Source organism: Zerene cesonia, chromosome 13 (genome assembly GCF_012273895.1).
Source record: "Zerene cesonia ecotype Mississippi chromosome 13, Zerene_cesonia_1.1, whole genome shotgun sequence".
Classification (NCBI taxonomy): domain Eukaryota; kingdom Metazoa; phylum Arthropoda; class Insecta; order Lepidoptera; family Pieridae; genus Zerene; species Zerene cesonia.
The window spans coordinates 1453705-1478495 of record NC_052114.1 but is presented as its reverse complement, the minus strand read 5'-3'; the positions used below and the strand labels follow the sequence as shown (position 1 = coordinate 1478495).

At 31.6% G+C, this 24791-nt stretch overlaps 2 protein-coding genes across 2 annotated transcripts; one reads left to right on the top strand and one right to left on the bottom strand.

The window, feature by feature from the left end:
- Positions 1-212: 212 nt before the first annotated feature.
- On the bottom strand, positions 213-15456 carry LOC119831224 (O-acyltransferase like protein-like). The gene is made up of 11 exons (XM_038354515.1): positions 15447-15456; positions 6595-6734; positions 6277-6462; positions 5001-5167; positions 4531-4609; positions 3608-3711; positions 3075-3248; positions 2483-2630; positions 1641-1746; positions 946-1085; positions 213-374 (listed from the first exon to the last, which is right to left on the bottom strand). Exons 1-11 carry the CDS (start codon positions 15454-15456, stop codon positions 213-215), a joined length of 1416 nt encoding a protein of 471 aa, XP_038210443.1.
- A 2152-nt stretch (positions 15457-17608) lies between these two features.
- LOC119831223 (elongation of very long chain fatty acids protein-like) lies at positions 17609-22856 on the top strand. The gene is made up of 6 exons (XM_038354514.1): positions 17609-17678; positions 18210-18400; positions 19499-19579; positions 19784-19946; positions 20847-20983; positions 22638-22856. Exons 1-6 carry the CDS (start codon positions 17609-17611, stop codon positions 22854-22856), a joined length of 861 nt encoding a protein of 286 aa, XP_038210442.1.
- Positions 22857-24791: the final 1935 nt, after the last annotated feature.

The following is a 24791-nucleotide window of genomic DNA, read 5'->3' as shown; positions in this document are numbered from 1 at the left end:
TGTTTCAAATTCAAAATTAATAAAAAATTATCAAATAAATTTAATGGTTTTAATGAACGAAAAATACCATGTCAAAAATCTTTAATTATGATTGTTGCTCAGTACAGCGTATCACAGGGTTGTCAATTGAAGTAACGAATTCTCGTCCAAGTCAATGAAAACATTAAATCTTTATACATTTTTACAATAATTGCTAACGCATATTATTATACCTAATCATCGTCATTACCATTTCCTGGAGCAGCTCCCAATTCTTTTTCATTTCTGATGGTAAATGGTAGCTTCAATAATTCTGCGAACGGTCTCTCCACAAGCACCCAAAATGGTATTGATATTAAGTACGATAGTAATATCGTACCAAAACCTATTTGCAGCTGGAAGAAAAGAAACTCAATAAAAACCTTTAAAGAATCACATTATTTAAATATCTTTCCATAAATATCTATCTTTCCATAAATAAATATCTATCATCTAGTAGGTAGCATGTTCGACTTCAGATTGAGACGACCCAAGTTCGATTCCCGGGTCAAGTTTGATCTCATTCCACGAGCTTTGGGTTTTTGTCTCATTTCTAAGAGCGATGGAATAGTGATTGACCGCTTGGATTTATGGCACATATATCATTAGGATTAAACACAACAATTTAACAATTACCATTTCAATTAAATTTCATTTCATTATTATAAAATTTGGTAGAATAAGTCATAAGTTTAAATGGGAGTCAACACACGAACTTCCACACCCCCACAGAAAACAGGCGTGAAAAAGTAGCATGCTACTATGAATCGTACGGTGAGCTAAAGAGCTGGAGGCCGGTTTTCTTTTGTTCAACCTGTCCATTTTTTTTTATGTCATAGCGGGCAACTGAGCTGGTGGTTCGCCTGTTCGACACGCCAGCTCAGTCGACTGTTTATAGCATAAAAAAGAACAAATAAAATATATTACCATATAAATATAATTGACATCGTTTAGAGTTGTTCCAATCCCAGCCATAACCCTTATCAAATGCACGTGGATGATATACGCGCTGTACGTTAGCTGAGCTGGAATCTGCCAACCGTCCCAGTGAAGTAAGCTTGTGAAAGCTGAAGGAGCGAACGCGTTAATTACAATATGCTTTTACTAGATATTACAGCAAAGTATGATGGCGATATTATTGACAAATTGTCATCATTATTTTGTTCTGATTTTGTTAAAAATACGTCCAACATGATTATTTAAATAACGAACGTGCTTAGATATCTTTCTAATGGTTGTCATCTATGTTGGTTTTCAATATATATTTTTCTATGTGATAATATCAACATTGAATACTTATGCCTTTTGAATGTTGTACGATATACATTAAAGGCTAGTGTCCGTTAATTTATGTATATTGTTTTACTAGCGGTCCATCCTGGCTTCGCCCGTGGTACATATGTAGCCTTCCTCGATAAATTGGTTATCTAATATACTGAAAGAATTTTTCAAATTAGACCAGTAGTTTCTGAGATTAGTGCTTTCAAATAAACAAATGTATATAGATTATTATTTAATGCTTGTATTGATGAGAATTGTAGTCTATATTATTAAATCGGTACAAACAATTGAAACTGTAAACTCATTCTTATTAAAAATAAGTTAGAAGATGTTGTACTTACATTCAATTTTAAATATAGACCCGAAGATCATAGTACATATACATAGACCAAATATAGGCTTAATAAAACCAGCATAGAGGGCCTTTATAATCTGTGAAACTATTATCTGGTTTGTGAAAAGTATTCCAAAGAACATGATTCCAATTAATGCTGGCAACATCAGTATGAAGATGATGCGATATTTCTAGAATTGAAAGATTATTTTTTTTTTATTAAAACGTCTGATTTTCTTGTAGATCACCCAGATTGGTAGGTACATTACAGGTAGCATTTTTGGATTGTATTAAATACGAGTATATAATACTCTTGATTATTCTGTTAATCTCAGTCAAATTCGTTTATAATTCGTTTTATGTTAACATTTACGGCTTTTAAATAAAATTATAAATGGGGATTACCCATTTTGGGGCCAATGAACCTTTGTACAAAATGACATTAAAAATTAATTTTACTATGTAGGTACCTATATATGGGAATTATATACATATTCAAAAAACCGCCCTTTGTAAGGCACTGAAAAATAATATATTGTATTAAAAATATTCGAATTGTTGCAATTGCTAATTTAATTGATTTTATTCACTGCCAATATATATTTTAAATTACTTACATTGCTTATTATGTATAAGTAATTTAGAACTCCTAGCATTTAAATGATGTGATTATGTATTCCTTTACAATTGATATTAACTTATGACAGGAGTAGTAAAATATATGCAATAAATATTTATTTTTAAATATCATTGAAGATTAAGACTTTTTTTCGTTAAAAGTCTTTAATTTCTAAATGTATAATACTCGCGTAAAATCAAATACAAGAAAATACTAGTATTGAAGATTACCTTATATTTTTCCATGTCTATATTATTTTTATGACAATTATAAGTATAGTATCCCAAGGCGATGCCCATAATGAAGTTTGGTATATTCGTGTGGCCTCTCTTATAGACGTTGTTGAATGTTGGCAGAGTGCTAAACGTATTTATAATTCTGCAATGTAGAAAGCACTTTTGAAAACAATTGTATTGCATTATATTATAAGAACCCATTTAACTGTCAATTTTTCTCTGAATCTTAAGTGTCGTTAAATCTTATATAGGTAGTGGGAGTCTTATGAAAGTTATGTCGTTTTTGAATTATATAAACTATGAAAATACTAGATAAAACATGGACCTCGAAATTTCAGAGCTCTATTTCTAAATATTAATATAGTTAAGTCATTTTTAACTGACTAAGATATCAAAATGTCCGTTGGTTCGTGGCCCGACATATTACGCAAAAGTGAATTCTTGTTTCTCTTGGTGGCTTATTGTGCTTACTATTTATCAGAAGAAGGTTCCTATTGCATGAAAACTTAAAAAAAACTAAGCAATATAAACTATATTATATAAAAGTTGGGACAGTCTTTAGAAAAAAAAATGTTCTATTACTTACTCTGGTGACAATAACATAACTGCATCCAAATTTTGGTAATACGTATGAACGCCTGGCAAAATAACACCAATAATGAAAACAATGCCGAAAACTGTTTTTCGGGCAGTGGGTGTCTTTGCCAATACACAAATAATATATCCTAAAACAAGTAGCTGAAAGTTTGCTGCGACATACCTGAAACATTTTCCAAAATATTATGTTTGTGTATTTTGTAATGATTTTATTCTTATTAACAAAACATAATAGGCAAATAAGGTGGTAATAGGTTTATATAACAAGTTTAACTTTAATTATATTTTAGAACCATATCCATTTATTGGATTATTCGAGTCATTAACACAACATAAAGAAAAATTAATTAAGCTTCTTAGCTTTAGCTTAGTATTGATATGAAATTTGCTATAGAAATAGATTATAGTCTGGATTAGCACATAGGCTACTTAGGGCTACTTAGCTTACTTACTTACTTACTTTTACCCGGGTATCGCGCAAGTTACGATACATGTTACATTTAGACAGTCTCAATTACTCACCAAGTTTGAACCATACATCGGTTGTTATCAAAATAATTGTTTATGAACAATAAATGTGTCCACCCGTAACTTCGGCAATCCTCAATTTCTGAAGCAACTGCCATCTTAAAAAGAAAAGCTTTACTCGCTTGGGAAGGGGAGAGGATTTTATCCAATAAACCAAAATCATTAAAATCTTGAGTATTGAGTGGTGTAACTTTTTTATATATCCACTCGTAAATATAGCAAATATAATATATTCATCTATCCATGAATCCTTGTTTCAGATTTCGATTGCAGCAAATAGCAAAAAAACTTGTTAAATTCCTCTTTGTATTAATTATAAGAATTATATATAATCATAATAATTAATACAAAAAATAATTAGTGTCTATCAATTATAAATTAAAAATCCATCAAGATTTATCAATATTTGCTTTCATAAATGCTGACACAATAGTACATTTCTTTAAATTTAATTTTTAGTTTTATAGCATGAAATATATAGCTTTACAAATGAGAAATAATAATAGAAAAAAGTTCTCATTTACATTTCTTTAGTTTTCTATTTCAACCGACGTTCCAAAGAACGAAAGAGGTTCCCAATTTGACACATTTTTTTTTAGCTTTTTGATACTCGTTAGCAACGTGAGTGTTAAACAAATTGACATGATTATTTTTGTGTTTGATTAGAAATTGTTGTCATTTGGGCCCATTTTCGTATTAAGACTGATTATTATTAGAGACTCCCCGCCAGGTACTAGGTACAGGTAGGTCAGTGACCTTTTTTGTTAATAAGAATTATTTCTTTCTTCAAATCTTTCTTTTAAAAATTGTTTTTCCAAGCTTCCTTACAAGTACATTAACCTTAATAAATTTAATGACACCAAAAATCTTATGATAATGATCATCATTTTGAAAGCCACTTAATTCTTGTACCTTACCTGCCATAGTGGGCCTGATCCACAAAATCTTAACCAAGTTATGGAGAATAATAACACAAATGCATATAGAGGCGTTAACCTGTGAAATTATTAAAATTAGTCATCAAAGTTAAAGGTTTCTTTAAATTAAGTTAATTACAATTACTATCATATTTTTTCTTAGATTAATGCATCATCTCTAAAAATACCTACCTATAAGTGTCGAACTAACACGGTTCAGAAGGTAAGACCTGATGAAACACGGACGGATAGACAGACAAACAGCGAAATCTTGTTAATGGGATTCCATTTTCGTTCTTTGGGTGTAGACCCCAATAAGTAACTGAATGTTTGCGCAAATAGACGGTAGAATTTTTAAAATAATAGTAATGGGATACTTCACAATTATTACTTTTTAATTAACACTTGCAAAACATGCTGGCACTAAAAATGCACAGAGCGACAAAATAAAAAATATTCAAGACTGTGACCTTATATAAATGAGTAAAATTCCCACATGGATCTTCTTCCAAGTAAGATTTACTTTAGCAGCAATCACCTCCATTTTGTATGCTAACAAAAAGCCGGACATGATGAAGAATATCTGGATAACGAGGGTTCCATTGAGGATTATGTAGTTCCAGAAATTACCATACATCTGAAATAGTTGCATGATGAAACATTTTTAAGGAATACATTTAAAAATTTGATGTGTAAAATCTAATAATATCTTAAGTGTTTACACCAGTGTAGTGTCCAATATATTTCATGTTTGCAAAATATTAAATCGTTTTAACAATTCACACATAGGCGATATAATTATCGTACTGTTTATTTACCTGTTCAATAAACCGAGGGTTTTGCGGCATCATAACCAAAGGTAGAGACGCATGTATTAGCATCGGACATATCATAGTGAGAACCCTGTTTAAGAAACAAACACACAGAATAATTGTATTTCTACGTATTTCTTGAGTAATAAGAAATATACAGGAATAAAATGTTGAGTACTAGAAAAAAGAAGGGTAAAAAAACTTAATTCATTAAACAAAAACAAACGTTAATGTGGTTTTAAATAAAAAATCTTAAAAGATCATTCACCTGGGCTAGACAGGAAAATGTAAACGCGACGAATCTTGATAATGATATTATTTTATTTAAATACTTGTAAATTTTAATATTGTTATAGAACATCAGAAATAATATATCATACGAATAGAATATGAGGTTCTAACCTGAAGCCGTGTAGAGCTTTTAATCGTCTCTCATCTTCACTTAAATGTTCATATGGACGTAAAAGTTTGTTGATATTTCGTCTAATTGAGAAGCACATCAAGATTTTGCTCTCTGCAATTGTTTCCAATGTAAAGCCTTCGACCATTCATAACAAATAGGCAAACAGAATTTTGATACATTGTAAATCCGACTTTAACACATGCAAATAAAGTTGAATTTATTTTGGTGTATTAACTAGCTAGCTCAAAAGTTTTTAAAAACGTCGTTCAGTAGCCGAAACCGAACCTGCTTTAAAAATTTTCCAAGGATGTAAGTCATCATCATAAATCATCACGTGTTTTAGGACTTTAAACAATTGAAAAATTTTGTTGTCTCAAACAATATTAAAAAGCTATATTCACTCTTAGTATCCATATAGAGGTCATGTGTGCTTCCAACCACATTGCATATTATTAATAAGAAGCATATTGTAGCTGCAATGATGTCCATTGCATTTAGTTTTGTATTTTCATCATTGATGTTACATCTAACGGGGTCAGATACTTTTGTCTTCAATTTATAGTTTTTCCAGTACGAGGCATTTAGGCATCCTTCAAGGGTCGTCTTGAGGTCCTCTCTTGTTGTATTGTGTACAAATTGACTGCACCTATCCGTAACACAAACGCCATGACGCAATCTCGTGTGATTAAAATGCATTTGTGTGTTGCTTGAATAGTCCTAAATAAAAACATAATTGAGAAAATTTATATGAAGTAAAATTTGATTATTTAATTGATTGCAGCATTATGTATTATCCTTTATGTTGTACACAAAATTTTTTTTTTGTTCCAGAATGAGTTAAAGACTTACCTGGATAAAGTTCAATAGATCACTTTCCGTATCTGTTACTAACACAAAATCTGCTAAGCAATAAATACCATTTGGTTTTGTTAAGCAATTTTCATACAAATCCATTTTAAATATAGGTGGCATTTTAGAATACTCTGTATCTGAAAAGATAATTTTTATTGTCTAGCAAATCAAGATTTATAATATCATTTGATAATTTTTTTTCCTTAACCTTATTTACTAAAAACTTATATATTTTAAATAAAAAATACAAACTTATACTCCTGGATTTACGTAATAGTTAGAGTAAGAATGGAGATGGATGTTACGATACGATGTTCGATCTAACGGGTCCGCTGCCGTGTGCACATTTTTTATTCAAACTTTGTCAATTACTATAATGAACAATTTGTCTGGTATTTATTCCATATAACATAAGAAGATTTTTTTTTTATAAAATGAGAAATATCGAAATCAATTAAATATACTTGAACATTAATTTAAAAACCATTGCAATCAACAAATATGAAAAAGTAAATGTGACTGCGCAAATGTGATAATAATTTGCTTAAAAATTCATGAGTTTTATTTATTATATTTAAGCAATAAAAAATAAACAATAAACAATGATTTATTTACCAAAAAATTTTGTGACATATAGTTATTTTTATATATACTGATATATTTATTTATGTATATTTTTATAATAATTAAATATTATACTAACCGCTTATAAAATCAATCCGCCCATGACACTGGTAAAAAAAATGTACAAAGGATAAAATAAATAGTTGCAACTCCATATTTCGATAATGACTAACAAATTCAGACACTGAGATACATTTACTTAGTGTGTAGGTTATCTTTATAGTAAATATATACTTATAGTGAAGTAAAAAACGAGTATTTTGAGAATTACAAGTACACTCTACAATCGTTGCGTTTTATGCAAAATAATCTAAAGATTGTAACTCGAAGGTGGCTGACTGACGTAGTTATCTATCAACGCACGTGCAAACCACTGGACCGATCGGGGTGAAATTTGACATGCAGATATTTGTTATGACGTAGGCATCCGCTAAAAAAGGATTTTGATAAATTCTACCTCCAAAGGGATAAAAGAGCTTATATTAATATATAAGCTTGCCTCCAATTTTTGGAGAAAAAGGATAGGACTCCTCCAAAGGAGAGTTTTTTTGCAAACCACTTCAATCAATAATTAATATTACTTAGTACAAATCCGAGTGGTACTGTGGTTAGCGCGTGAGCGTAGAACCGAATAGTCCTGGGTTCAATTCCTGTTGGGGACGCACACAAAAAAAGGTCTTGGTCTGGCAGGACACAGAAGGCTGATCACCTACTTGTCCGTAAAGAAAATCGATCAGTGAAACAGATGTAAATCATCTGCCCCATACCTCACTAAGGGACACGGTACTTCACTTTTTACTTAGTTTTATATTATTTACTATCTAATTTTTGTATCAACTTTTCCTTACGAATATTTTGTGGATGCATAATACATAAAACTATGCGGTGTGCATAAACGCTTCAAGTGTGAAATCTCTTTAGAAGAGCTAGCCTTGTATGCAGCGTCTGCTTCATAATTAATTGTTCACATACATTTTATGCTTAAAATTTTATTTCCGTGCTTAAAATATAATTCTGTTCCCACATAAAAATTTGAATCCTAATTCTACTAAAATCATTAAAGCTAAATTTTGTGTGTATATTTGGTACTCTTTAACGCAAACAAGGCTGATTGTATCGGTATAAAATTTTTTAAAAAGATTAAAGTCTAGTTAAGCAGATAGGCACTTACTTTTTAACCGGGTATTGCGGTTACCTAGTTCAGGATTAATCTAGCTATACATATATTAATAAGATTTTGATGATGCGTTTCTATCACTACATAGTATGCAACAAAGTCACTTTTTCTGTCCCTATATATGTATGCTTAAATCTTTTTAAGTATGCAACGGATTTTGATGGGTTTTTTTAATAGATAGAGTGATTCAAGAGGGAAGGTTTATATGTATAAATCTTTTAAACTACTTCGAATTTAACGCGTACGAAGCCGCGGGTAAAAGCTAGTTCATTATAAACAAATGATAAAAGTAATGTTTCATTTGATACACTACTTTGTATAGTGCGCGTGAATAAAGTGCTGTGTCCCTTTGGGGGGTTCTAGGCACATGGATGGGTTTTCTTTGCGGACTATTAGGTGACCATCTTTCTGAGTGCCAGACGAGATATTTGTTTCTAGTTCTACCGTGGAGGCTGTCTTCTACTTTGAGTAATTTTGAAAGAATAGAAAAAATTTGATCACGAGGCAGGATTCGAACCTGCGTTTCTTGTCTAACCGTAGCAACGCCTAGCCTCTTGGCCACCCGTGATCCTGCCACAGTAATCGAATTTCTTCTACTCTTTCGGTTTCATGTGCCTAAGGGGCACCCCACGCCATCTATTGAGATGATTAAGAACCATCACAATTACTCATTTATAAAGCATTTCAATGCTATAAAACTAAAAATTAAATTTGTCTTCTACCTTGTTTAAATTAGAGAAAATCGGTTAGGTTAACACATGTGAAATGCGTGTGCCCCGTACCTTTCGGGGCCACAATAAAATATTAAATTATTACTCCTTTATACTAATCCTAATGATATTATAAACGCGAATATTTGTGAGAATAGTATATTTCTTACTCTGTCACGTGAAAAGCACTGAATAGATTTTCATGATACTTGGCGGTATTGTAGCTTATGTACCGAAATAACATAGCATCAGATGCAGAGACGAAGGCTCGTATCCTTTATGACATTGAATATGACATTCTTACTACATCATGTTAAAGGCTATGATAGAAGCACTCACGAATGATGTAGTTTTTTGTCGATGATAGATATTTAAATATCAATTGATTTGTTGTTAAATATATACATAAAACAGATTTGGCGCAGAAAAATAAGTGTAAAATAAACCTTATGCCAAAACATAGAAGTATACGATTTGTGGATTCAACTTCTGAACCGGTTTGAAGATTTTTTATGTATTCATAATAAAGAATAAATTTTAAATCATATAGTATTTTCTTAATGTTTCGCACTTCGATTGTTTTAAGTGTTTATATTAGCTTCACTTTTTTGTATGTTACTCATTTAGACTCAATTCGGACTCAATTTAAACGGAAAAATTTAATTCCAATTTTTTTACAATTATTAAGAATCGGTGAATAGTATTAAATAAAACTTTGTAAAAGAGTGAAGACAATTTAGTTGTTTCTATCATTAAAACTTGTTCATTTTTTGTTTTTATTGTTTCATTCTGAAAGAACTATATTCATAAACATTTACCCACAACATATAACGAGTGTAAATAAAGACGATTTTTATTATTATTATTATAAGTGTTTTTCTCTTCTCTCTCATCTTAAACTTATTTTATTCCTTAAATATTGTGATTAAAATAGCGACAAGTAAACTTATTTAAATAAGTGAAGTCCCGTGTCCCCTAGTGGGGTATGGGGCAGATGATGTACATCTGTTTCACTGATCGATGTTCTTTATGGACAAGTAGGTGATCAGCCTTCTGTGTCCTGCCAGACCGAGACATTTTTTTTTGTGCGTCCCCACCGGGAATTGAACCCAGGACCCCTCGGTTCTACGCTCACGCGTTAACCACTGTACCAAGGAGGCGGTCACCTTATTTAAATACCACCACTTATTTTTTAATGTAGAATCAAGTCTTATATACGTATTACAGTATCATTATGACATACTACATTTAAATAAATTTAAATTTCACAATTTTATAATGACAATGTATAATTGAACACATACGTTATCGTGGAAAGAATTCGCAATTATAATGAATATTAATTGCATTATTCTTACATAAAAAATCACAACATAGTATAAAACAAAATCGTGCCTAGATCTTTAAAATTACTCAACAGATTTTGATGGCGTTTTTTTATAGATATAGTGATTTAGGAGGAAGGTTTATATGTATATTATAACATAGAAAAAAAGGGGGGAAGGGGTTTTACTCCGTATTTAACACCTGCGAAGCCGCGGGCAAAAGCTTGTAAATATCAAACAAAACCAGATAAAAACGAGACTGACTCACGACAGTCAGGGTTCCGTATAACGTTTAACGTTTAAGAACAACTGCAAAAACGATCAACCGTTGGATTTATTACCCGATTTTTCACCCGCATAAGTCCATATCCCGTAGGAATATGGGGATAAAAAGTTACCTATAAGTTATTCCAGTTATTCAGCTGTCTATGTACCAAATTTTATTGCAATCGGTTCAGTAGTTTTTGCGTGAAAGAGCAACAAACACACACACATGATTACAAACTTTCGCATTTGGACAACTGGCAACATATAGGTAACTTTTTATCCTGATATTCCTACGGGATACGGACTTACGCGGGTGGTAAATAAATAAATAAATAAATAAATAAACCGCGGGGCGTAGCTAGTTATAAGGGGGCTAATTCGAGGGACAAACGACAAATATGTTAATGTATGTATATAGTCTATAGCGGAAAATATTTGGTTCAATTGTATTTTTTATGCGAATTTTAATTAATAGTTATTCTTAATTACTTAATATTTATTTCTTTTCTTTATAAATTGTCGTGTCTGTGTTTATGTTTTTCTCATTTCCTTTCTTTACAATGTTCAGTGTTTTGCCTTTTTTGTTAGTTGTTGTGTGTGTTCTTAAATTTGAATAAATTTTTGTCTATGTCTTTGTATATATCCATGTTTTGTTTTACCACATTGAACCGCATACAAAGTCGTGTTCGATATTAGCTTCGCCGTTCGCTTCGCCGTTCGCTTCACCGTTCGCTTCGCCGTTCAACGAAACGAACAACAATGAATTTTTATTTATATAGCCTTAAAAAATGCATCGTCATCAATACTTGCCAAGTTGCGGTCTAACTTAATTTAACATTTACCACTTAAATATTTTTATCGTATTAAGGCGAAGGCAAAATTTACTAAAAATTTTAGCCTGTAATATGTGACAGTATTGTTTTAGTCTTTAATACGTCACAGCATCTACAATGATATTGTCAGAAATCAAAAGGGGCTGCATTTCAATCGTAATAACAGTGGACTGCTATTCTACACGACTGCCTAATTGATGTAGTCAGCTGATAAAAAATCGCAGCCAGTCACAATGACTATTAACAAACTGTCGGTATATTAAGAAATTAAATACTTTTAATCAGATTTTAAACGCGATTTATTCATTGTATTATTGACCCAACGTTTCGAAAACTTTACAGCGAGCGTGGCCTCGAGGAGACTGACTACTTAATATAATGAATAAATCGCGTTTAAAATCCGTTTAAAAGTCTTTAATTTCTAAATGTATAATACTCGTGTAAAATCAAACACCAGAAAATACTAAAGTGTGGATAGTATTAGGTTGTAGAATTAAAAACGACTTCACAATGAATAATTTATTTAAAAAGATCTTCACTAGCTAATTTTCGTAAAGAAATTACACGGCACGACTACGGCACTTTTTGACCGCACTGGTCGGCTGTTGAATGTCGAATGGCTCGCTGATCGTGTCTTCAAAAAATGTAAACTATCGACTGGCAACTTACCGACTGGAGGGGAGGTTAAGTTGTCAGGCGGTAGACAATAAAAAACAGAAAACCTTGTCTATGGAAATTTTTATAATCCGTACGTATACGCCTCGTTTGTAAGTGATTCGACATTTTGTAGTATTCGATAGCTCCCGTGGCCCCTTCACTAAAGCGGCTCGTCGTAACACAGTGAAGGAATCCGACATAACCCACCTCTCCTTTCCCCGGGGGCCGTGGGCATCTATGTAAGATTTCCCCACATAAAAAGATTCGATAGCTAATTCACAGAATAATAAGTACGCTAAACGAGTTTTAAGAAATTATGAAAAGCGACATCTGTATCTTAAATGACGATTATTCATCGAACGCAATATTAAAACACAATTGACATCCAATAATTATATTCCACGCTTAAAAGTTATTGTATATTTCTGTTAATTTGGTTTAACATAAACTGTATTATGATTTTTCAAATTGTTTTATCTATCCTGACTAACACTGAGCCAACACTATGTAATATATATTCTACTAGCTGCGCCCCGCGGCTTCACTCGCGTAAGTCTGTATCCCGTAGGAATATCGGAACAAAAAGTTGTCTATATGTTATTCTAGTTGTACAGATATACGTATCAAATTTCATTGCAATCGGTTTAGAAGTATTTGAGTGAAAGAGTAAGAAACATACACAGATCCTTATAAACTTTCGCATTTATAATATTAGTAGGATTATACTATACGTACTGTACCTGGTTAAAATTTTAAATATATTTTAAACAAGTTTCAAGTGTAACAGCACTTTACGTAATCGGTTAAAATCAAACGTCTACAAAGTAGTGAAACGCATGGTTTTCAAACAAATTATTCATGGAATGTTAAATTATTTTAATTTTTGTAAATAAAGTGATTTAATTACTTTTGTAATTGATCGCGTTATTTGGTCATTGTCGTGGTTGAAGGAGGATAGTTTTAAATTGTTTAGTTTTAAATTGAAACAATGGATTCCATTATAAATGCTTACAAATATATCAACGAAGACTTGGCTAGTGAGTATTTTTTAATATTATTTGTATATCTACTTTACAAGGGAGGCGCCATCTTAAAAAAAAGAATCGTCATCGGTTTACCCACAAAAAAGTTAAAAGATAATAACAAAAAATTTCCGAATTGAGAACCTCTTCTTTTTGAATATGTTCAAAAATGCGAAAAATTAGATGATTTTTATTGATTTTTCCTGAGATTATTGAGAGAGATTTCAGATTCAACAAGACATTTTCGTGAACATTTTCCCATTATTTCAATATCGCTGGAATCTGCGGCTTCACTCACGTGGTACCCGGTTGGAGCATTATAGCCTTTGTGTACAAACTATAATCTATTCAGTACCAAATTTGGTACAGGTGCCAAGATAGGTTGTCGCGTGTAAGATAATAATCATGAATGTTTTATAGGATAATGTGGATATAATTTAGTAGGATAGTGATCCTACCATCACAAAGGTACCTTAGATAGCCTAGCCTTCAAATTGTCAGACCAGGACCAAATTTAATAATATCACATGGTAATTACAAGCTTTAACATAAAAAATGAATCTTAAATATCGTTTCATCCATTACGAAGTTATATAACGAACACAAAAAAATACAGTCGAATTGAGAACCTCCTTCTTTTTTGAAGTCGGTTGAAAATGGACATCAACGAAGACCCATATCGTAAATTTTTGTGTAACAGATAATCATTTTCACGACATCATATGTGGTTATTTCAAAACGATTCTAAAAATTTCCAGTTATTAATAAATAAGTATTAGTTATATTCTTTGTTCCTATATGTATTAATTTATTATCTATATATGTGTACACTTTCTTGTATATATTTATGCACTTTCTAACATTTCAAAATTCATATTTCCTATATCCCAAGGTTGCCTGGATGAAATCGCTTCTAAGCGATAAGGCCGCCAAATTTTACAATAGGTATTAGTTGTTTCGTTAAGTGTTATATTTGCATTGTACAAAGTGTTAATAAATAAATAAATATAAGATATAATATATGAGTTATATTTGATTACAAAATAAAGTGAAAGACATGTTGTTAATGCTTGTAACTGAAAGCATTTGTAAATGCGTCGTTACTGCTAGTATATAAAGAATCTTTGTTATTCTTTCTTAATTGAATATTGTTTATTCTTTCATTATATATTATATATTATTATTATTATTATAGTACTATTCATTATAGTATTAAAACATAGGCTATAGCTGTTTACCTGGATACAACGCGGTCTTAAATCAAGGACTGGGGCTGATTTCATCACATTGTGATTGTGGACCACAAAAGTTATGTAATGCTGTCTCAACTTTCTTCCATAGGCTTCGAAAGATTTAAATAGCTGAAAATATATATTTGTATATTAGCTCTCTACCAAATGTTACACCCACGTCGAAGGATCATACGAATTCACTCCGTTGCGACTATAAAGATAAACAAACAAACACATTTTCCCATTTATCTACAATAAAAATTTAAGTATAAAGTGTTGTTTAAACAGAATATGTTCTATATAAAGTACTTGTTTTTGCTCAATTATTTAAACTGTTAAACTTTTTATACTTTAACCTTTGTAGACTATTGATTTATTTTCATTCATTCAAATTATTTCAGTAACGTCAAGAAGTGACCTTGCTAATTAATAAACAAAAAATCGGTCAAGTGTGATTTAGATTTGCATACTTTGGTTCCGTAAAATCAAGCTAAAGAACTACCTAGATGTTTTTTATTTTTACTAGCTGTTACCCGCGGTGTCACTCGTGTGGTAACCGGCTCTATCTCAGTACCAAATGTCATACAGACACGATAAACTAACAAACATCTATACATCCGTCCATCCATTCATACTTACAAAGTGTCGCGTTTATAACATAAGTAAGACTGTTGTTTTAACAGCAACAGAAATACATGATTTAAAAAATTTTTAATTCTATATAACGTTTTTGAGACAGCCTGGTAACAGATGGATTCATAGACAGACAGGCAGTCAGTGAATTCTAATAACAGGGTCCCGTTTTATTATTTGGGTACGGAACTCTAAAAACACAATTGGCATTCTTAATTTAAATTTCTAACTTCTCAAATCTCCATATTCAGTTTGCGAAAGTCCGTATTCTGTGCATAAATTATTTATTGGACTAATACATATTTTTTTTAATATGTGATATTAAGTAACTACAACAACAGGTTTTATGAAGTTACTAATTATTATTACCTATATCCATTATCCATATCTTTATAAATAATATAAACAATTAACAACTTATTGCCTTCAAATCTTCAAAACTAGACCAAATTTTAATGAAACCACGAGAAAGGTGTCTGCTTTCAAATAAAGAAGCATCAACAAAATCTGCTCATCCGGTAGAAAATTCACGGTAAGAAACGCAAAAAATACATTCACTTTATTAAAGTCGGTCGTTAATAATGATTAACATCATTGTCATTAATGATTTGTAAACATATTACACTTTAATATATTCAAATATATTTTGTGTCGTATACTCGCAATAAACACATGTTCGTATTGATTTATTGTCATGGAATATCTTTGTGGTTTCGTGAATTATAACAATAAATTTCATATTGTACTGAAAATATTTCAGTTTATCAAAAATAGAGAGAAAATAAAACTCAGGTAGACCGGATTAATGAGAATTCGCAGGGATTTTCGTCCTAATATTCCGCATAAACACATCGTTATGATCTTTTGTAAATCAAAACAAATAAAAATTGAATATATATAAACAAATAATTTTAAAAGCGATTGTAGTTGAACTTTTAGGTTTTTTTGTTTCTTCCGAAACTTTGTTGGTATTCCCACCATATTGACCTTTTTTGCAAGTTTTGATAGCATTTTCCTTCGTTCAGCAGATGGTTTCAGATAATGAAAAAGAAAGAAAAACAAGTTAATTCATCAATTACTTTATTTCTGTTTCTATATAAAAATAAAATAAAACAACTGCTCCATTAAATGACAGTATACCAAAACGTGTAAATGTTAATTGCACTTACCTACTTCAAGCGACCTATTTACTTAGAATAATGTCTTTAGAAAATTGAATAGTCACGTATGTTATTACGAGGTATTTTCTATAGACACTGTTACATTTTTGCATTCAAACTATAAAGAAATACGTTTTAAGTTATTTATTAAAAAAATTGGCAATTAAAATATTAATAAAACGGTAAATTTCGACTTTGACCTCCAAAAGTCAGATACGATAAATTTTGCATAGCTACACAGAGGATTTTGATATTATAAGAGAGCTCATGTGAGAACTAGTGTAATGGAAACTGGTGTTACCATATATGACATCGTAAGTCCGAAAACGATGCTAAAAGCCGCTTGATTTTAAAAGATGAACTGTTCTTTAATGTTATTAATACTATTTCATACGATATTCCATACTGATGCTGATATAAATTGTATTTCTTTATTAATCTGTTACATATATACTACATAGTGAGTGGTAATGCGACCAAATTGAGGGCACTCTATTAAGTATGGAATATTTGATATATCATACGTGCCCAGGAAATTTTTTAAAACTTTCAACTGCTGCTAAACAAAATTGCTTATTGAACCTAACCTAACCTGACCTTTAATTATACTTTCAGGTATTCAACCTTACATTATTGCTCTAGTTATTATAACTTAGTTTAATTATTAATACATATAAGTAATGAATTATTAAAATAATTGCCAATTCCAGTCTTCGTATGTATAATCACACTTGTAGTATTTATGTAGTGAGTAGGTATACTAATCTATCTTCTTACTAAATACGTATCTATCTACTATCTACTTTGCTTATAACAGTGATTTATTTTTAACTTTTAATACCTAATATACTTTTAATGTAGGTTTATTTTTATTAAATACACTATTTCCCCTTTTCGCGCATTTTTTTATTAAATCATGTAAACAGACTATCACAATTAAATACAAAAATATGTCTATCCCATTTAATGTTGAGTTCCTAGGGTTGGTGGATAAACTGGTTGCATCAGCCATGTCATGATGGAATTTATGTTCTAATGGTAGTTGAATACCTACATTATATCTCATATCTTTTCCGTTCAACAATGAGGCACGGACATAGGATAGTTTTATATATATTTGGCGTCTTTCTATCTTTTCGTTTGACTACGCTAAGCTGCGGAATGTTGGTAATCAATAATGACTGTAATTGGAGAAGGAACATTTTAAAACTTCCGAATTGATATACGTTAATAAAGTTACAATTTTACACAAATAAAAAAGTTACATATTAGCATACACCTATGCAAATTTGCAGTATTTAATGTTATTTTGATGTCATAGTGACTGGATGATTTAAATCGATCTGATTAACATATAAATGCTGAGACGGAATGTTAAATGACTGGCACTTCAAGAAGGGGCTACTGAAAATCAGCGCTGCGAATTACGAGCACATGCTGAGTAGTTACCCTTTTTAGTACCCCATTGATTTGTTATAAAACCACGTTTTAAATATTCATTTTGTAATGATTTCGCGATCTTTATCATATCGTCTTAAATGTATCAAGGTTTGATTATAAGTATAGACTATGCTAGTGTTAGTATATTTCTATAATATAATAAATATGATTTTGTTCTCTAAATATAACTATTATTAGGTATTATTTCAACCGACTTCAAAGAAACGAGATAGTTATCAAATCAACTGTATGTACACTATACTATGTGATTTTTTGTGTTTCTTACTTCATAACACTTTAATTTCCTCCTTTTTTGAATTCGTTTAAAATAGCAATCATCATGCTGAAATGTTTGTAATTGGTCCAGTAATTTTTGTGTGAAAACATTACCAATACACAAACCAAAACACAAATGTTTCCTTTTGACAATATTACCTAAAAGAACTTGATAAATAAAAAATTAAAAAATTATTATTATTAATTATCCATTATAAATTGTCATTTCTTAGACCATCATTTTTTTTTATTTCAGGTCCAGTCACAAAAGATTGGTTCCTTGTTTCAAGCCCATGGCCCGTTCTAGGCATTGTTCTGTGTTACCTATTCTTCTGCATGAAGCTCGGGCCATACTTCATGAGTAACAAGAAGCCATATGAATTGAAGACAGCTATAAAATTGTATAATATATTTCAAGTGTTAATAAGCTCCTATTTAGTGTATGAGGTAATTATATATCTTTATAATATTTTCAGATTAAAATCCTGTCCATATAATCAGGATAATAAGATCATCATCATCATCATCATCACGAGCCCATATATGTTCCCACTACTGTGACTATGAGTGTTAAGTCTATAACATACGTGGCATGGTGGACCACGCTGGCCAAGTGCGGGTTGGCAGATGTCACATGTCGTCGAACTTTTTTGGATGTGGTAGTCGAGCACGCTTCGGCACGAATTGGGCCAGCTCGCACCGGGGAAGTACCACACCCCCACAGAAAACCGGCGTGAAATAATAGCTTGCTATTGTGTTTCGTACGGTGAGTGGGGGAGCCGGAGGCCTATTTCCTTCTCCTAGCCCTTCCCAGTCCATTCCTTCTTTCCAGTCATCAATCCTTTCCTTATCTCTTATCCCTTAAAAGCGGGCAGCGCATTTTCAGAGGTCTAAGCCTCTGCGAATGTTCATGGGCGGTGGTGATCGTTTACCATCAGGCGAACCACCAGCTCAGTTGCCCGCTATGACATAAGAAAAAAGAACTCTTTGATCTTGGACATGCCGGTTTCTTCACGATGTTTTCCTTCACCGTTTTAACCAATGATGATGTAATCCTCATGTGCAAATAAATTGAAAAATCAATTTATTTCCTGCACGCTCGCCCGGTCTTGAATAATACGTACGTTTAAATTGTGTCAAAAAAAAAGCAATCGGTTACATACAAACATTTTGGTGAAGCTAATCAAGCTGTTGGAAGAGCGGTTCGATAATGTGAAACATTTAAAAACGATGGATTCTCTTTAAGTGAATGCTTTTAGTTTTAAGTCTATTAGCAACGTTATGGTAATGTTAAAAAAATTTAGATATTTTAATTTATTATAGTAATTCCAAAATTCCAAACATTTACAAACATTTATTCACAACTTGTGGATTCGTTCCACAAGGACAAATAATAGGACAAAGTATATAGTAAATAGACAAAAAAAGTTTGATCACGAGACGGGATTCGAACTCGCGTCTTTTTGCCAAACCGTAGCAACGTCTAGCCTCACTGCCATCCGTATACAAAGTATGGTAGTATAATATGGTTCTTTTACTTTTCAGGGATTCTTGTATGTATTTCACAAGGATTACAGCTTCAAATGCCAGGCACCTGACCACGATGATTCTCCTAGGAGTGTTAGGGTAAATTTCTATTTTTAGTAATATTTGAGCGTACTACATTTCAAATGATGTATATATTATTGATGATCAGATAATAACGCTTCACTGAGAGATATTATTTCAATATTTTCACATAATTGCTACAACTTTGACTATCATTAAAAAATAACCCACTAAAATGTTTAACTAGGTGATAATTTTAAAAGAACTAACCTTAATTTCCAGATAGCAAGAAATATTTATATATATTTCGCTCTGAAAATAATAGAACTGCTTGATACAATATTCTTCGTTCTTCGCAAGTCCTACAGACAAGTCTCGTCGCTACACCTGCATCATCACAGTTTAATGCCATTGGCATCGTGGATTGCTATTAAGTATATTCCAGGTATGCTTTGGTCTTATTATATATAATTCATCATTTATGTTTAACTAGCTGCGCCCCGCGGTTTCACCCGCGTAAGTCCGTATCCCGTAGGAATACTCTAAACTAATAATATAATAACAGAGATAAGTGAAAATTTTGAAACTATTTCGTTATATATTGAAGTTCTGTTGACTGTCATTTTAACAGTATTGTAATAGAAATTACATGAACAATGAAAGCCAAACTGGTATTATAAAGGAAATACTAAGCTATTTATTTACTTTTAAGATTTAACTTCAAAGCAACTGGTTTAAAAAGTTATTCAACCGTAATGGAATTAAATGATCTCTGAGTAGCACACTATTAAATACGTATCTATAATAGATATATTTTTAATTACTATCATGTATATTGGATGAATGTAACCCAAGCAAAATAGCGTGGCATTTCTGTAATATATCGCATTCCGTGGTCATACTAAGAGATCCTCATCTCCTCATCCATAAATTGATGTTCCAACTCCAATGAAAACTCTCACGACGTGTGACAATCACAATTATAACACGAAGACCATACGGCGAAATTCCTGCCTTGACTGACATGCTAATCGACCTTGACGTGTTGTGCCATTCAGTTACGCCAAACCTACATAATGAAGAAAAGTTCACTTAAGAACGTATTAAAATAATAATTAAAAAAAAAACCATATTGTCCGCCGGAATTAGATCAAGTCGGATCATAGTCATCATTTTAATCTTGTTAATTTGTATGGAATTTAATTTTATAATACGTATTACTAACATAGCTTTTAAAATTAATGTATACTAACTATGGATGAATATCTGAAAATAAAAATATTAAAAAAAATAGTTCTGAGGTAACTAAAGGAACAAAAATATTATACAACGTGTCTTATTTCAGGTGGTCAAGGTGTGCTAGTGGGATGGGTGAACAGTTTCGTCCACGTGATAATGTATGGCTACTATTTAATATCTGGATTGGGACCTCAATACAAGAAGTACTTGTGGTGGAAGAAATATGTTACCGTGTTGCAATTGGTACGGTATTACTTTTGATGATTCGTTTAAATGCTCGGCTGAGAGTTTGTTGACGAATCCTACAGGAAAGTGAAACAGATGAAAATAATTTAGAAATTAAAAACTTTTTAACGGATTTTAAAAGCGATTTATTCGTTTTAGAGACTCCGTCTCCTCGTGACCACGCTCGCTGTAAAGTGTTTGAAACGTCGGGTTAATAATATAATGAATAAATCGCGTTTAAAATCCGTTAAACAGTTTTTGATTTCTAAATTATACTCGCGTAAAATCAAACACAAGAAAATACCAGATGAAAATAAATTTATATCAGTGTTCTATACCTTGTTATCTAATGAACTTTTATGTAGGATTCTTACTAATATTATAACTTCGAAAGTAAGGATACGATACTAACTAGGGTTTTAATCGCGTAGTTCCTGTTCCCGTTAGATTTCCGGGATAAAAAAATTTTCTATGCTCTTTCGCGGGTTGAAACCCGTATGTATGTATGTTGTATGAATACAATAACTGTACCAAATTTCAATCTTATCAGTTCAGAGTCGCCTGAAGAAGATACAAACAGACTGACTGTTAGATAGATACATACAGATACAGATTTAGCATATATAATGGCAGTAAGGATAAGTTGCCTACAAGCTTTTAATAGCTTCACCTGTATATTTGCATCGTTATAATATCATGTTTATATCAAACCGACTTCTTTAGAATAGTTTTCGCCGCATTTTAAACGGACAGATTTAATTCAAACTTTGCACACATATCAAGGGTCGGTGAGAACAATCTTGAAACCATTTCTTAGTTTTTTAAACTACATTTATAAATAATAGCACATTTTATTTTTATTTCTAAAAGTCGCTATCCTAAACCTATTGCAAACAAAACAAAACAAATCTTTATAATTTCATTAGCCAGTGTTAACTACACGACATTAACTCTTAGTTTAATAACCTAAACTCTTGACCTACAAGTGTCAATATGTAGGTTGTCGAGTCATTGCTAAGATGTTAAGGTGCATTAGCAATATATCTTGAACTTCGATACCTAATTGCGCTATTCACTTTGATCTTGACATAACTATCGTCAGCAAATCTTTTAGGAGCGAGTCATTTGCATCAATGGTTATAACAAGAGTAATGGTAAAACAGTATAGTATTATACATATTGAAATTTTGAATTTTCAGAAAATTGGAACGATAATCTTTAAAATTAACTTTTTATATCGTAAGACCTCATTTTCATTCAACTTAATGTTCCTGCTGAGGATAATTTTTAACAATAGTATTTAAATAGGTCTTGAATCATTTAACCGTTAAAGGACCTGCTGCATCACCAATGTTGCGTTTGGTGGTGATAACCACTTATCATCAGATGGACCGCATGTTATCAAGCGTAACATACGAGTACATAAAGACCAGAGACTAGTTAGATTATAAGGTCTATATATAGTTCTTGCGTTTGAAAAGCATCGAATCATGTTTTCTTTCTTCGATTGGGGTTAGGTTAGGGTTTGAAGGACCAACATTCATAAACAACAAATTTATGTACCTATTATTTTTGTTATATTTGTTTTATTTGTTAAATAATTTTTTAATGTAAATAACATGAAAATGTATTTTGCATTGTTTGATTACAAAATCTTAATCATTAATTATAGGTGCAGTTTGCGTTCATCTTTTGCCATAGCGTTACAAGCCTGTTCTTCTCCTGTGGATATCCAACAACGATCAAATATCTTACCATCGTGTACTCTGTAGTATTCATGAACATGTTTGGCCGATTCTACTATCAAAACTACGTGAAACCAAAGGCACCAGCTAAGAAAATCGAAAAGAATGGAGTGAAAAATGGCGTCAAGAAATCGCGTACTGAATAAGGTCGTTAAATTATCAATAAATTATTCAAGTGTTGTAATTTTTTTATTTCTCGAGTCTCATAATTATTGGAAACATATACCGACTGACTACTATATTACTAGCTGTGCTTCGCGGTTTTTAAAACGAATAAGTAGTTCCTGAGATTAACGCGTTCAACCAAACAAACAAACAAACTCTTCAGCTTTGTTATATTTGTATTGATATGACAGGCTATGTGATGTCATCCGGGACAAAAATCACGGGCAAAAAATTAACTGCTTTTTTTACCCAGTGTAACCTGTATGTATGTTGTAGCTTAGCCATTAAAGCGTAATAGATAGACTTTTACATTAAATTTGACTGTATGAATAGGCATACTTAAGAAAGTAATCATAAATATGCTGTCATGGATTATTTTATTATGAAAGTAAATTAGATGATTGCATTGAGCCATTATAAGGCCATTCACAGAAACATTCACCTTAAACCTTTCTGACTAGCAGTTTTAACTAATCTTCACAAGTCTATCAAAATTACATTGAAATAAGAAAATATATCTTCTTCTATACATATTAATAGTTGATCACACAATCTCTATCACAGGTATATTTTGAAAGCCTATATTACAATTCCATTATTAATTTTATCTTTAATATCCCAACAATTTAACGGCCTGGTTTTAGGATTATGTGTGGTGTGATATTGTTAGGCAGTGAGAAGTGGTGGCTCAATGGGTAGGACCTCAGACTTCAAACAAAAAGCAGGCGGTTCGAGACTGAATGAGCATGCAAGAAAGTTGATTTTCCAATTTATCCACATAATTCACATCACCGCTGCTCAAAATAGAAGTTAGACTATGACATCTTAGACTTTGTGACAACCCGCACTTGGCCAGCGTGGTTGATGGCCTGAACCCTCAGGCCTGTGTGTTTCATGATGACGCATATATTGTAAATTGTTGTAACATTATTATACATATTATGCCCTTGGAAAAATATTCTCCGGGCAGCTTTTCTACCGAAAAAATAATTTCCTCCACTTTTGTATATTGCTATTGCTTTGTCATAAAAGGCGTGTAAAATTGTGTAATTTCTGACCAAAACGAGGCTGAAAAGATCTGATTTTATAATTTTATCTGTTATTTCTATATGCGAGTAAATAAGACGTAGGGGCTGAAATTGAAATAAACGTTAAAAGTGCTACATTTCGCGAGAAATACAAATAGTTTTACTATTTGCTCCTTATAATGAGTACCTTTAGAAATATAAAACCATGAGTAAAACAAATATAAAAAAAATTGTGCATTAAAATATTACTAATATTATAAATGTAAAAGTTTGTAAGGATGTGTGTGTGTATTGCTCGTTCACGCAAAAACTGCTCAACCGATTGCAATGAAATTTGGTACGTAGTTAGCCGGACAACTGGAATAACATAAAGGCTACTTTTTATCCCGATATTCTTACGGGATACGGACTTACGCGGGTGAAACCGCGGGCGCAGCTAGTATTTTTATAATGACACTAAAAATAATATTTTTTATAGAAAAATATCAGTCGTTGCAATCGTTACAGACATCAGCTTGCTTATGTATCCTCTAAAAGTACTCTAAGGTAGACATCGATTTTTTTAAATGTTTTTTAATGTTGGTACCATATTTAGTACAAGTTAAGAATTTATGTTTGAAAAAAGGCACGAAAAAAGTTAAATGTTGGCAGCACTGATATAAAATAGTCAAGTTGGCAGCAGTTTTACACGAATACGAAATTCGAGTTTCAAATACATAGGGATCGCAAAAGTAACATTCATTTTACATCGTGTAAATAATCAAATACACTTCATAAATATTTATAGGAGAGACTTCACTTCCGTATACTATACACATACCTAGTCTTGCCATAAATATTGTAATAAAGAAAAAAGAAAATTGTTAACTGCAAATAACATTTATTACT

What these genes read in the sequence shown, in the direction of transcription:
- LOC119831223 (XM_038354514.1), top strand. Translation starts at nt 17,609, where the DNA reads ATGTTAAATGACTGGCACTTCAAGAAGGGGCTACTGAAAATCAGCGCT. An exon ending in GCTCCTATTTAGTGTATGAG is followed by an intron (nt 18,401 to 19,498) that starts GTAATTATATAT and finishes TTTACTTTTCAG; the next exon opens with GGATTCTTGTATGTATTTCA. An exon ending in ATGTTACCGTGTTGCAATTG is followed by an intron (nt 20,984 to 22,637) that starts GTACGGTATTAC and finishes CATTAATTATAG; the next exon opens with GTGCAGTTTGCGTTCATCTT.
- LOC119831224 (XM_038354515.1), bottom strand. An exon ending in GTCTATATTTAAAATTGAAT is followed by an intron (nt 1,086 to 1,640) that starts GTAAGTACAACA and finishes TCGCTCCTTCAG; the next exon opens with CTTTCACAAGCTTACTTCAC. An exon ending in ATGTCAATTATATTTATATG is followed by an intron (nt 375 to 945) that starts GTAATATATTTT and finishes CTTTTCTTCCAG; the next exon opens with CTGCAAATAGGTTTTGGTAC.